A 14,778-nucleotide genomic window follows, 5' to 3' on the forward strand; every position below is an offset into this window, starting at 1 on the left:
ATATATATAAGTGTTGTTACCATGCACCCGTGCTGGCGCCCACATGTGCATTTTTCTTTTTTTTTAAAAACAAAATTTTTAAAACAAAAAATCAACAACTCAAAATTAAAAAAAAGCCTTTTCACCCAAAAACTAAATCCTCCGTCCACCTACCGCCTTCACCAACCAGAAAAGTACGAGAGAAACACAACAACACAGGGTCGTGAGCTTCAAGTGAAGACGATTCTGGAAATCTCGTGCAGGTTTTTTCCGTGCGCCTCAAATCCGAAGGTAAATCGATGTTGTTGGAAAATTTCTTACTTCCGGTAGAATATGTGCATGAATGTATTAGAAAACCGCGGGTATAAAAATATGTGCGTGAATGTAAATCGAAGTGGTTGGAAATAAAAATTGGGTTCGATGTATGTGTGAATGTAATCCTATCATATAATAAACAAAAATAAGAAGAGAAATTAAGGGTCTGTTCGATTTCTTGAAAATACATATTGACTTCTTAGATAATCAAAAGAGATCGAAGAAACAAATGAGTGTTTTTCTTGAAAATAAATGACCTGAGATGATGGGTTTCGGTCTTCCGAATTCTTGAAAATCCATGTGCTCAATAAATTAATATTGTTTCTTGAAAATAAATGACCTGAGATGAAGGGTTTCGATTTTTTGAATTCTTGAAAATTCACGTGCTTGATAAATTAATATCAACTCCACAATTGAAAAGGCAAGTGACAATAAATATTCTAAAAAGCTAAAACAGAACGCAATCAAAAAGCAGAAAACCATAAATATTCATCAAAGTTTAACACTGATCAACTAAAAATAAGCATAGATTGCTTAAAAACTCACCATTTTAATCAAGAAAAAGGAATTTAAATATCTTACCAAAAGTAATTTTGTTCATTTCATATTGTATAATGGAAGAAAACAGCGGCGATAAACTGTCATACATTCCCCAAGTTGGAGACAATCAAAAGCCAGAAATAGGGATGAAATTCGAATCTTTAGAGGAGGCGTTTTCGTTCTACAACCAATACGCAATAGAATCTGGTTTTAGTGCGAGAATGAGCAATAGCAAAAAAAGTAAGAAAACAAATGAAGTTATCTGGAAAAAATTTGTATGCTTTAAAGAAGGACATACAGATGCAATCAGATGGAGTAAACAATCAAAAAGTGATGAACCAGTAAAGGAAAGAGCTCGTGGTGAGATTAGAACTGGATGTAAGTCAAATATTTCAGTTGTGAAGGAACAAACAGGTCTAGGTTGGGTTGTTAGTACCTTCATAAAAAGTCATAATCATCCACTATCAACTCCTTCAAAGGTGCATTTGTTACGCTCACATCGTACTGTTTCTGCAGCAAAGAAAGCACTGAGACAACAGTTTGCAGAAGCGAATGTACCTACTTGTCAACAAATGCGATTGTTTGAGATAGAGTCTGGAGGGCCTGAACATGTAGGTTGCACGGAAAGAGATATAGGAAACTACGAGAAAACGCTTAGGGATGAGCACAAGGGTATTGATGCCGAAACATTGATTGATTTCTTTCTGTCTGAGAAAGACAAGAGTTCAACTTTCTTTTTTGATTACGAGACAGATTCAGACAATAGATTTATTCGTTGCTTTTGGGCGGATCATGTGTCAAGGAGGGCATACACTGCATTTGGTGATGTAGTGGTGTTTGATACAACGTATAACACCAACAAATATGGGATGATTTTTGCACCATTTGTAGGAGTTGATCATCATCATCAGACCATTGTTTTCGGTTGTGGATTTTTGAGTGATGAGAAAACTGATTCTTTTGTTTGGTTGCTTAATAAGTTTCTAGAAGCCACGCCTAAAGGAGCACCAAATTTGATCATAACTGACCAGGATCCTGCTATGACGAAAGCCATAGGTGAAGTTTTCCCTAAAACAATTCATCGATATTGTTTGTGGCACATTCTAAACAAATTCCCAGATAAATTGAAGCCGGTGACTTTTCGTGACCTCTATCAAAGCATAAAAAATGTCATTGTACATTCTACGACTTCTATTGAATTTGAGAGATCATGGGAAGAGGTTATGAATTGTACTAACTTGGTAGAAAATGATTGGCTGTCATTGATGTATGAGTTGTGACATAAGTGGGTGCCGACATATTTCAACCATGTATTTTCTGCTGGAATGTCAAGTAGTCAGAGGTCTGAAAGTTCACATACATTTTTCACGAAGTACGTCTGTAGCAATAACTCGTTGATGGATTTTATAATTCGTTTCAATAAGGCACTTCGACACGAAAGACACAATGAGTTAGTTGCCGATCATACTGATTTGAACGAGCGGCCAAAGGTTAAATCGAACTGGCCAATGGAATTGCAAATGGTGAATGTATACACGAAAAACAAATGGTTGGAGTTTCAAAATGAAATTAGTCTGAGTCATGGTTATTATGTGCAACAAGCATCTATTGGAATTGAGTTTGGGGTTTACAATGTCATTAATTTTCTAGGTTCTTCTTCTGCCAAACATAGGCTGATTACGCATGACATACAAAGAGACGATATATCATGTAGTTGCATGAAATTTCAATTTGAGGGTATTCCGTGTAGGCATATGTTAGCATTTTTTCGTATCAACCAAGTTTTCCACTTACCTGATCAGTATATATTCAAACGGTGGACAAAAGATGCAAAGATTGGCGTACATTACACTATGGCTGAGCAAAATGTGGTTGACGATCCAGAAAGGTGTTTGATGTCTAGACATATGAGGCTATCTTGTAAAGCTTCAGCTTTAATTGATGTTGCATCTTTCACTGATGAGGGGACAAACTTTTTGACTGAATAGTTTGATTCTATTGATAGCAAAATGAAGGAGATGAATATTAATAGAACATTACGCAGTGGGATTCAAAGTAGGAAAACCTTGGATGGAGCCATTGGTATCATTGATCCTTCTGAAATTAGAACAAAAAGACGTGGGAAGAGACTAAAATCATCGAAGGAGAAGTAAACATCAAGGGCCAGACAGTGTCGTGGATGCGGGCGTCGAGGTGTGTCACATGACAAACGCAACTGTCCAAATTTGAAAGACGGGTATGTATTGATTAATTTTTTAAAAATTTAATAATTTCTTTAATATTAGTACAGATGACAAAGTTCATTTATCAGGTCAACCGTAAATAATGATGACACAGATGAGAACTCAGATGAAGAAGATTTTGGATCAATACATGGTAACTCAAATACATAAATTATTTTATGCATTTAAATTTTGTTTCTTTCATAATTTTTTTGTAATCATCGTGTTCATAATTGCAGGTAGTACAAACATGTGGACAACTGGAATGGGCTTTGATGACTGAAATTAATCTGTATGAAGTTATGTTTTTGGTGCTGGTGCTTGTATGGTATTAACTTTTGATTACATATGTTGAGTTCGGATGTGTAAGTGGTACATGGGGTATTTATTGATATTTTGCAGCTTAAGGTATTCTTAATCAAGCTGGAGAAATTTATTTCCTTCCTTTATGCTAGAATATGAACAGTTTTATTAATGATAGCATCCCATAAACTGAATTTTTTTTTAAAAAAAATGCATTTGTTTCTCTTCCAGTTTAACATGAATCTGATCGTGTGATTTAAAGATGTATGTGGATGCTAGTTTTTTTTTGCTGAAAAATTACTTATCATGTTACTGATATAGCCGAAAATTTTGATTATAAATCCAGAAAAATTTCCGAGCAAATAAATCCAGACTTTCTGATGCAAATTTTTTTTAAAAAATGGTTGTTTCTCATTTTCAAATTTGTGCGATTGTGGTAGAGGAAAAAAACAAATTCCACAATTTACCACATACCAACATGTCTTAGGTCTTACACATTTACCAATATGTAGAAAATGACTAAAACTTGATAATGTATTTTCCAGTTAAACAAAGGCAACAACTTCCAACAACATATTCAATGATGGTCACTAATTTGTAGAGATTTCAAATTCTCTACAATCGCTTCCAAATTCTTCTTTATCTCATCCAAGTTCTATTCTATCCCTTGCAACTTCTTTATTTGTTCTGTCTGCGAAAATTTTGCCCTCGTATTTGAACTTGAAAATGTAGGTGAACTAGAACTTTCATTTGCACTAGAGTTGGAAGAAGTGCCTGCAGCTTGTTTTTACCAAAAATACGTCATAAGCTCTTTCTGCCTCATCTCTATTTTTGAAAGACTGGTGGACAACACCCTTATGTCCGGTAACTTTAGAAGATGCTTCTCCCCACGTATCATAAATACCTGGTTCACGTCCAACAAACACAACATATGTTTTCTCCTAAAATGTACAAAAATTCACAAACCTTTTCAGCACACATACATAAAATATTATAACTACAAACAATTAATAATTTATAACTCACCATTGTCAAAACTCAGCAAAACAAGTACGGCAATGATTATGGTCCTGTGCATAGCAAAATGAGTTGGCACTAGAACGTGTATAATTTTTCAATCAAAGCTGAACTCCAAACGGGGTTTCTTAGTACAAACAGCAGCACGTTCACTGCCCCTATCTCTTCCAATATAGCTTTACATTCTCACACTCAAACAAACTAACGGCCACAAACAGTGAGAAGATATTACAAAAATTTTAGTTGATGAAATATATTTTAATCAAATCGCAGCTTCATAATGTAAAATGATATTTTTGTTAATTTACAGATTAATCAATACATCTTCATAGATCCGAATGCATACTCGTTGGAGATTGACACAAGATTGGCGTGGATTACCGAAATGTTAGTTATTCAGCATATTTTGTTATTCTTGCAGACTAGCTGTTGCTAGGGGAATTACAAAGATTCTCTCCGTAAAATATATGATTTATATCATCTAATACACGTTATATTATGCCTCTATAATCTGATCTTCATCATTATCACAATTAATCTGTCCATGTAACAGATAAGTGTGATATAGATGAAATTTTACGATCATGCCCTTTGACAATCATGGTCGATTTAGATTTTGTAAGGGCATTTAGATCTTACAATTTTTCTAGAGCTAAACAATGTAAACCTCCAAAACAACATGCAATGATGGCCCCAATAAGGTTGTTTTCCGTCCATGAACAACAACCTCAGGTAATCACCTGATTTTCCCTTACCCCGACCTCGCCTTTAGCCTAAAAAATTATGCCTCTGGTGAATAGCAGAATGTTAATTCCTAAACTACATTTTCTTTCCTAATCCACGTCATCAGTCAATACTTTGCGAGAAAACCAACCTCTAAACCAAGCCCCCGACTTGAGATGTGCGAAATTAATAAACAAAAGTGAAAGTGGTCAATAACATCAAACCTATACCAAATGCCCCCAGATGCAGTGCCATATATTGAAATTGACATAGAAGATATTGCATGATTGACGTCAGAAAATTAAGGATTACGGATTACCTATAACTGTTTCATGAAAAGGGGGAAAGGCAAACTAGACATTCTTTTCAATCAGTTGCTATAATATTACGTTTCCAACTCGTGATTCGAAGAGTTAATTAGGTCGGCGTGGAGTACCTACGTTGGGAAGAGGCAATAAAGGAATCGATTTTAGGAGCAGAAATGGCACATATTCTACTGGAAGTAAGAAATTTTCCAACAACATCGATTTACCTTCGGATTTGAGGCGCACGGAAAAAGCCTGCACGAGATCTCCAGAATCGCCTTCACTTGAAGCTCACGACCATGTGGTGTTGTGTTTCTCTCGTATTTTTTTGGTTGGTGAAGGCGATAGGTGGATGGAGGATTTAGTTTTTGGGTGAAAAGGCTTTTTTTTAATTTTGAATTGTTAATTTTTTGTTTTAAATTTTTTTTTTTAAAAAAAAATGCACATGTGGGCGCCAGCTGTGCTTGTGTGTGTTGCATGTGACTTGCCAGTGTACGCACTTCTTTAATATTAATAAAATATAATATAATCCCTAACAAACATAAATAATAATAATAATAATAATAATAATAATAATAATAATAATAAATAAATAAATAAATATATGAGTCGTCTCTAAACCAGAAACCAACCCACAGTTTTACAACAAAAAATCGATTAATTAACATCCAAAACTCGAGCATATATGGTTGATCTTGGAAAAGTTGAGAGAACGAAGTAGGGAAATGATATGTGAAATATCATTAAGCAATTTACTTTTGATTTTCAATTATATCCAATATTATATATCATTATTTGCAATTTATATATATATATATATACAAACACACACACTTAACATAAAGAGTTGGTCTCTTGTGAGACAGTCTCACGAATCTTTATCTGTGAGACGGATCAATCCTACCGATATTAACAATAAAAAGTAATACTCTTAGCATAAAAAGTAATACTCTTTCACGGATGACCCAAATAAGAGATCCGTTTCACAAAATACGACCCGTGAGATCGTCTCACACAAATTTATTCTGCCTAACATAAATAATTAAATCAGTAAAAATATCATTATCTTTTCTTAGAATAACGATGAATTATAGTGATACCGTGCGACCCGTTATTTCCTCGTCCTAAATGATTAACTAAAATCAAGGGTTTGTCAAATACCACACTTGTTTCCCACATGCTAAAAAAATGATTAATTAAATAAGGTCAGTCAACTATGTTTTAAATCCTTATTTTTTATTTGCTAATAAACTAATCAACATCAAAACCAAGTAGTACCTATATTGTTTAAATAAATAACACATTATCCAGCTCTTGCTCCCAATGACTAATAAAGTAAATTGAGCAAAAAATAGTACATTCTGATTAAGTGTATCATGTGAGTATTTGACTAACGATTACCGATATTTTCTAAAATTAACATGTTATACATGATTTATCAAATATGATTTACAGATTATTGCATTAAGTCAGACGTTCACCTAATGTCATTACGGGTTCTCAGTTCCCACATAAAAATTAATAATTAAGTAGAACATTATTTAAATATTAACATTTTAGCCATATGTTGTTCCCACATGCTAAATGATTAGTTAAGTGAATTAATTAAGCAATACAAATACATGACTACGTCTCTCTCATTTGTAAGCCCTCCAACTTTGTCTTCCCATGGCTGTTTACGCCGCGCTTCTTTCCCTTACTCGATCACTACACCAGATTCTGAATCTTGAAAAGTACATCGATCCTGATCTTCACAAAGGAAAAATTGTTTCCCTCCACGAAAAGGTTTGTTTCACCCTCATTTTCCTTGAGGATTATTCCGACAAGCTGTATAGCGTTGTGGGAGATGAAATCAGAAGAGCTGCATATGAAGCTCAAGATTTCATTGATTCGTATCTGTGTTCGATATCAGCCAATATCGATGAATGGAGTTCGTCGGAGAAGATGGCATTGGATCAAGATTTAAACATGGCGATTGAAAGGGTTGATTTTATATGGGAAGAGGTGATGAAGATGAAGAACAGCGACGGTGCTGATGATATTCTTCGTTCCAGAACTCATTCTTCTCCTGTGGATGATTCATCCACGGTTCAACTCACTGTCGGAGAAATGGTTGTGGGATTTGATGATGACTTGAAGTCGATCAAAGATTATACGATGGTCCAACTAACCTCCAAATTGTCCCAATTGTCGGGATGGGAGGGACAGGGAAGACGACTCTAGCTAGAAGAGCTTACGAGGATCCACTTCTTGCTCAGGATCATTTTGACGTCTGCGCTTGGATTACAGTTTCTGCAGAGCATAATAAAAGAGAGATCTTTTCAGGGCTTCTTCGATCCTTCAAGAAACCACCCACGCATCACAACGAACAATCTGATGTGAGCACTGCCCAATTGGAAAAAATAGTTTACCAAAATCTCACAGGTAGGCGATATCTCATTGTGATTGATGATATATGGACTACCAAGGCTTGGGATGATTTGAAGAAGATCTTTCCAAATGATGACAATGGAAGTCGAATTTTGCTAACTACGAGGCTATCAGATATTGCTGTTTATGCAGGATATTCTAGTACTCTGATCCACCAAATGAAGTTTTTGAATGAAGATCAAAGTTGGGAACTACTTCAAAAAAGGATCTTTGGACAAGGATCTTGTCCTCCTCAGTTGGTAGGAATTGGGAAGAAGATTGCAAGAAATTGTGGGGGACTTCCTCTCACCATCGTGGTGGTTGCCGGATTACTCCAGTCTCCTGGAAACATGACAGAAGAAGAATTGTGGGAAAATATTTCGGAAAATATAAGTTCGAAGGAATCCACAATTGAGATGCAATGCTCAAAGATTCTATGTTTGAGTTATGATCGGTTACCTCTTCGACTAAAGCCATGTTTTCTCTACATTGCGGCATTTCCAGAAGATTCTCAGATTGATGTTTCTAAGCTAATCAAATTGTGGGTGGCAGAGGGGTTTCTTAAACCAACTGACCGCTCTAAGTGCTTGGAAGATGTGGGAGAACGTTATTTGGGGGATCTTGTGAACAGAAGTCTGCTCTTAGTGAGCAAAAAAGGACCGGATGGAAAACTGGAAATTGTTGGGATCCATGATATGTTGAGGGATATTTGTATAACAAAAGCTGAAGAAGAGATGTTTTTCTGTCATGTCTCATCCCAAAGGAATGCCCTAAATGCATTCTCAGAAAATCGACACCGTCGCCTCGGAATTCATAGCACTCATAATTCTCAGGAGTGGCTGATACCAGATTCAAGCATACGTTCAGTTCTATTTTTCACCGAGATGCGTATTAAGTCAAGTTTATCTATAAGTTGTAGGCGCCTCAGTATCTTGGATGCACCGGAAACAACTTGGCCGAATTTCTCTGATGCGATCTCAATGTTCGTCAACTTAAGGTACATCGCCTTTGCCTTAAACGATATATCATGCCCCCATGGATTTCCTGCCTCAATATCCAAACTTCCCAATCTTCAGACTTTAATTGGTAACAGAACTGAACATGGATTCATAGAAAGTCTATTGAAAGTACCCTATGAAGTTTGGACGATGCCGAAGTTGAGGCATCTGATCATGAATGTCCCTTTTGATTTGTTGTATCCCTCTAACGTTGGTTTTCTTCCCGAAAGCGGTCTTGAAACACTTGAGAAAGTGAGCAATTTTAAATTTACCGAAGAGGCCGTTAAAATACTTGTGAACTTAAAGAAATTGAAAGTTGTTTTTTATTTTGAGTCTGATAATGTGGATGATTTCAATGTCGACTATCTTTTCCGTCTGAAAAAACTTGAAGAGTTGGAAGTCTTTGCGTCTGACTTGCCCGATCCCTCAATGACATGGAACTATAAATTTCCAATCAACCTTCGCAAGTTAACTCTACTAGAAGTTCCTTTTCCTTGGGAAAATATGAACATTATTGGGTCACTCCCAAAGCTTGAAGTACTCCAGATGATGAATATTAAAGTCTTTGAATACTCCGAATGGTTGCCCGTGGAAGGTCAATTTCTTCAACTCAAGTACTTCAGTTCTTCATTAGATGGCTTGGTGAAATGGGAAGCGGAAAAGGAGCACTTCCCATGCCTTGAAAGCTTGAGTCTTGAATGTGCATGGGATATGAAGGAGATTCCTAGTGGGATAGGAGAGATAGATTCACTTCAGTTTATCGAGTTGAAGTACTGCAAGGAATCATTAGTGGATTCAGCAAGGCGAATTCAGGAGGAGCAACATGAAAATGGAAACTATGCTTTTCAGCTTCGTGTGATTGTTTGATAATTCTTCTTTCTTGTTTTGATTAACTATTACGACGGAATAAAGTTGTAAGAATTCGTATAATTTGTTTGGATGGGAGATTTTTGCTTCACAAGTTACCCAAACAAGTAGTTTTTGTTTTTATTGTTTGAAATCAAAATAATCCATTTCGATTCATCATCCTTTTTCTAAAAGTGGTTTTTCTCTCATTTTTCCGGTAGGAAGGTGCTGATGCAATTTTCCCGATAAACAATAATGTTTAAATTATTTTAAAAGAGATTTAAGTATTTTATATTTACACATTTGTTGATACCCCATACTACAACGATGAACTTGATAAGATTTACATTTTAAGAAAAAATTTATAACTTACGGGATGTATTGGATTTAGATTTTTAATGACTTTTATGGATTTTTAAAGTTTAGAGGTATTCAATCTAGACTTTTATATACTTTATAAAAACTTAGTGATATTCAATGTAAACTTTTGTAGAATTTTAAAAAGTCATGTGGTATTCAAACTTGACTTTTAAAAAAACTCTACAAAAATCTAGATATATTCAAAATATCAATAGATTTTTAAGGATTCTAGAAATTCTAATAAGTACAAGAATTAAAGCATTAGGTACGACAATAAAATGTTGAAAAATGTCTTTGATTCAACCTAAAGACTTTGATGTACATTTAATTGGGAAATCTCTTAAACTCAAATAATCTATACAAATACTAAAATTTTCATTCTTTTCTCATCCATATATTTTTCCTTTTATTTGTACTTTTTAAACATTTTTTTTTGCTAACAATAGTTTTAAATCAAAATTATTAACATCGTTCATTTTATTTTTTGATTTCCAGTCACAAAACTCATAAAATTTAAAACAATTTTTATTAAAAAAATTTAAAAAATTATTGCATTACATAACAAAATTTTTTTTAATATTTTATTGTCCTATAAATTGAAAATAATAATAATTTTTAATCTAGCCATAAATGAGAACATTAATATGTTTGCCCTTGGACAATTCTGGGATATGATATCTTGTTTAAAAGAATTTATTTTCATATTTTGTAGGACTCTTTTATGAAATTGTTTTTAGGTCAAACAATGGATATAAATATGAAGAGTGTCACGGCCACGAGTGTGGTTGAGTGAAGTTATTTTTGCAGAGAAGAAAAATACGAGAGCTGAGCTTATTTATATCAGAAGCTTTTGTGTGATCGGTTGATTACTTTGCTGTGTCGTTGATCTGTGTTGAAGACACTTGAAAGACAACACTTGTGTGGAGTGTTGCTTGAAGAGTCTCGGCAGTTTTTGTTTTATGTGACATAAGATTTGCATACGTAGTTTTATTGCTTGGTTTTAGATGCAACTTACTAGCTTCCTTGGGTTGTCAAATAATATACTTTTTATGTTTGTCACTAGTATTAGTTTTTGTAAACAATTTATAAGTCTTCTAGTGATAATTTTTGTCATGAGACATTGTACAAGTATTCCGTACTTGTACATAATTAAATATGTTTTATTCTTGTTACCATAGCTTACGTGTCTGTTTAATAATTAATTTCCGCTGCGTGTTGTGTGCTAGTGTTGCCAACACCCGAGCACAATACTAACTTCTGATACACACATCGTAATTTATTTCCTGTTCGTTTATGATCAACAATACCTTTTTCAACATATAACTATGAACTTTTATTTCTTAAAATTGAAGCAAAAAATATTTCCACAAAAACATACATAGTTTGAATTATAAATTAGCTCCAAAAGATATGACTATTGGGCACAAGTGATCCTCTTGATTTGATAAACTTCAAGTGTGTGTTGGAATATTTTTCAGCAGACTTCTGATTTCAATCAATGAAAGATTTCTTTTTTAAAAACGATATTCGGTCTTTATTATGTCTCAAGATGAGCCTTTTATAGATGCTTCCCAACGTCTGATTCAAAGGGCTCTTTATTGTCTCAATTAATGCACTTGAACTTACATCATCTATTATCTTTAGCAAGTCATATGATTAGATTAAAGATCAATATTCAAAACTTTAACTGATCATTTTATTTTTAGATTTAACTTAAAAAACAACCCAAAGACGTATAATTATTCACATATAAGTTCATATAAATAAAAATTGATCAAACATGTGAAGCTTTCCATCCTAACATCTGCCGTCTCCGATTGAAAACAAGAAGAATAGAGGAAAGAAGGCTGCAAAGTGAAGTACTTGATTATGGCCAAATGAATACTTTTGAAGCATTTTGTGTTTTATGGTTAGTGGATACTTGGGAAGAACTCATTTTTTTCTTGCTATGATAGTGAAATTCTTATTTTGGCCTTCAGATTGTTGATGGATACAATTACAATGGGTTTGTGATATTTCGTTATAATTCTTTGAATTATTTGTCATTTTAGTACATGCTATTTGTCAAATATTGTCGTACTACAATTAGTCATACAGTGAACAGAGTAGATGCAGCCAAATAAAAGTGAATTGGATGTTGTTCTCATAAACTTATGTATTTGGTCATGCAAATAAAGGTAAATGGGGTGGCATGATGTCGAAATTGCCTTAGTCGAGCCAATTTGCACTAATAATCCCACAAATGAATGGTTCAAACATACACATGAACAAACATCAAACTCGAAAGTTAAAGCATAAATCGATTTCTGTAAGTATCATAGAACAATGACACAGCTTAATTAACCAGTCTCCAAAGTAGTATTAGCCACAAGAGAAAACTTAGGTCTGTGCAAAAGCTATTTAGCATAAAATTTCTTAAAACAGGCTTAACATATATACATTCTGTTTATCCACTCACAGTAAGTAAAATTGACATATACTCAATACATTGATGGCCAACCATCAATCTAATTTCTTGATGAAAACCTATTCAACTTTTGGAATAAAGACTATTTTCTGGAGTTCTCCAGCAGAATCTATGTTTGTTTTTCACAGGTAAAATGTGTTAAAGAGTGGTCAGAAAATGAAACCCTCTGAAAGAAGGATCGACGACTATACAGCTCAAGGCTAAAAAACAACTTTCATGAGGCTAACAACAAAATCACATAATGTTGGAAAGTACAAAAAAATAAAACTAACTAGTAGATTTGCCCCTAGGATGCCCAACAATACAATACAGATTAAGCACTCAACTCAACAAGCTGTGACCAAGATTAATCAAAAACAAATTTCTTCTGTAACCAAAATATGTAATCCAAAGAAAAGTTAAAAAGCAGAACTCGCACAAATAAACCAATACAAAACAGAATTTGGGAACTTACTGATCGACTAGGAGTTAAAAAAAAGCATATCCTCTTTTGGCTACAAAATCAAGAAAAAAAATCATTAAACAGAACGTATTGATTGGATTACTGGGAACAGAGAACAGTAACATGGGTGGAGTGGAAAAGATGAAACCGTGGGGAAGTTGATAGGCCTGAATGGCAACGACAGTTTCATTTCCAGGGGATTTTGAGACTTTGAGTCGCATTTTCCCGGAAATATGATCTGAAAATGGATGTATCCCGTTTAATTATAATTATAATTATAATTATAAATAAGTTTTTCATATACCTCTATTATTATAGATTTAACGTAAAATATAACTTTATTTTATATAAAGTATATTGTGTTGGTATAATTTTTCTTTGTTATAATTTTTTTTCAAAAGAGAACAGTTAAAATATATATAAATATAATCATTCCATTCATTTTAGACGAGAATAATGGTCTTTCGTACTCTCAGTTCCTACATTTGTAAAATGTTTTCTTTATTTAGCTTAACTAGTATAAATTTATATCTTCATAATACAATTATAAAATTTATATATAAAAAATAATAATGATGATAATATAATTCAAATTAAAAACAGAAAACACCGGTACAGAGTTTGTTAAAGTTTCGAGGAGTAGTCTTCTTCCCATTACTCAATAAGATAATTCATCGCTTATAATTAAGCGTAATAAAATCAGCTGATCTTAATCTCTCTCCACAGCAAGAGGGATATCCAAATAGTTCGGGGGAGGAACTTTAGGACACCTCTCTCGGTGATCTTATAACTCCTGACAGTGCTTTCAGGGCATAACACAATCTCCCAAGGATGTTCTAAAGTCCCTCCTGTCACGCTCCGAGACTGAGGTTGGTCGACACCGACGTTACTTTCAAATTTACATTCGAAAACAACAAGCCTCAGAAGTACGAAATTCAGAAACCAGTCTTTTTATTCATAATACTGAATATTTCATTGTCTGATACAAACTCAAATAACTAACGTTTCACAGCGAAAATGTAAAATCAGACATAACAAAGTTTTAACAGATACAGCGAAAAACATCATTTAGAACTGAGAACAACATTCTTCTTCACCAGCCCCAGAACTGATTATGCTCTTCTTCTTCTAAAGTTTCTTCCTTATATTTATCTGAGATGTGTTTGGTGGGTGAGTAATATGGTCGTCACTCAATAAGCGGAGGCAGAAATAACTCCCAGTTTTCAAAACCATTTTCAACGGAAACAGTAATACAAATAATATACAGAAACTCTTACTTTCATAACCGGAATCAGTATTCAGGAATAACAGGTATCAGAACAGAAATCAGAACTTAAAATTTTGCAAGCAAGCACTGAGCACGTTTGTGAATTTCATGGCTAAACTGATATCAGTCCCCTATATGTTCTCTCCTCTAAGGGGTGAGGCCAGTAATCAGTAATCAGGATTCAGTAATCAGGAATGTTTCAGAATACATATTCCTACCATTAGCTCACAAGATTTCAGTGATTCAAAAATCAGAGATAAAAAATACATATACTTTGATTCAAAATAGAAATTATCAACCTAATTTCAAGATATTTATACATAAGCCCACTTACCGTAATTTGCTAGAAGTTTCGGTAGAAGTCTGAAATCTGCTTGTTCTCGCTATTGGATTTTACTGCTCGAAAATGCACGCTCTTAGCTCGAATTTCAAGTGATAACTCAAGATTTGTGTAACACCATTTCAGAGATTTGATGGTGCTATTTATAGGCAAAATTCTGACTGTTAGCCTCTCAATTAATGGTCATAATATACCATTACGTGCCATTAACAGCCTTTATTCCATGTTAAATGCTTCAGTTACAA

At 34.0% G+C, this 14,778-nt stretch overlaps 2 protein-coding genes and 2 long non-coding RNA genes across 4 annotated transcripts; 3 read left to right on the plus strand and 1 right to left on the minus strand.

Moving 5' to 3' along the window:
- The first annotated feature begins 908 nt into the window (after positions 1-908).
- Positions 909-2,114, plus strand: LOC140991858 (protein FAR1-RELATED SEQUENCE 5-like). The gene has a single exon (XM_073462018.1). The coding sequence runs from the start codon at positions 909-911 to the stop codon at positions 2,112-2,114; it is 1,206 nt and encodes a 401-aa protein (XP_073318119.1).
- Positions 2,115-2,280: 166 nt separating this feature from the next.
- On the plus strand, positions 2,281-3,419 carry LOC140990883 (uncharacterized). Its single transcript, XR_012177731.1, has 3 exons — positions 2,281-3,070; positions 3,146-3,210; positions 3,296-3,419. It is a non-coding gene; the product is annotated as an uncharacterized lncRNA (long non-coding RNA).
- A 423-nt stretch (positions 3,420-3,842) lies between these two features.
- Positions 3,843-5,682, minus strand: LOC140991021 (uncharacterized). The gene is made up of 3 exons (XR_012177764.1): positions 5,632-5,682; positions 4,386-4,429; positions 3,843-4,263 (listed from the first exon to the last, which is right to left on the minus strand). It is a non-coding gene; the product is annotated as an uncharacterized lncRNA (long non-coding RNA).
- Positions 5,683-7,072: 1,390 nt separating this feature from the next.
- On the plus strand, positions 7,073-9,678 carry LOC140991859 (putative late blight resistance protein homolog R1B-23). Its single transcript, XM_073462019.1, has 2 exons — positions 7,073-7,564; positions 7,663-9,678. The coding sequence occupies exons 1-2, from the start codon at positions 7,073-7,075 to the stop codon at positions 9,676-9,678; spliced, it is 2,508 nt and encodes an 835-aa protein (XP_073318120.1).
- Positions 9,679-14,778: the final 5,100 nt, after the last annotated feature.

The sequence above is a fragment of the Primulina huaijiensis genome, chromosome 13, assembly GCF_012295235.1.
Source record: "Primulina huaijiensis isolate GDHJ02 chromosome 13, ASM1229523v2, whole genome shotgun sequence".
NCBI lineage: Eukaryota > Viridiplantae > Streptophyta > Magnoliopsida > Lamiales > Gesneriaceae > Primulina > Primulina huaijiensis.

What these genes read in the sequence shown, in the direction of transcription:
- LOC140991858 (XM_073462018.1), top strand. Translation starts at nt 909, where the DNA reads ATGGAAGAAAACAGCGGCGATAAACTGTCATACATTCCCCAAGTTGGA.
- LOC140991859 (XM_073462019.1), top strand. Translation starts at nt 7,073, where the DNA reads ATGGCTGTTTACGCCGCGCTTCTTTCCCTTACTCGATCACTACACCAG. An exon ending in CGATCAAAGATTATACGATG is followed by an intron (nt 7,565 to 7,662) that starts GTCCAACTAACC and finishes CTTCTTGCTCAG; the next exon opens with GATCATTTTGACGTCTGCGC.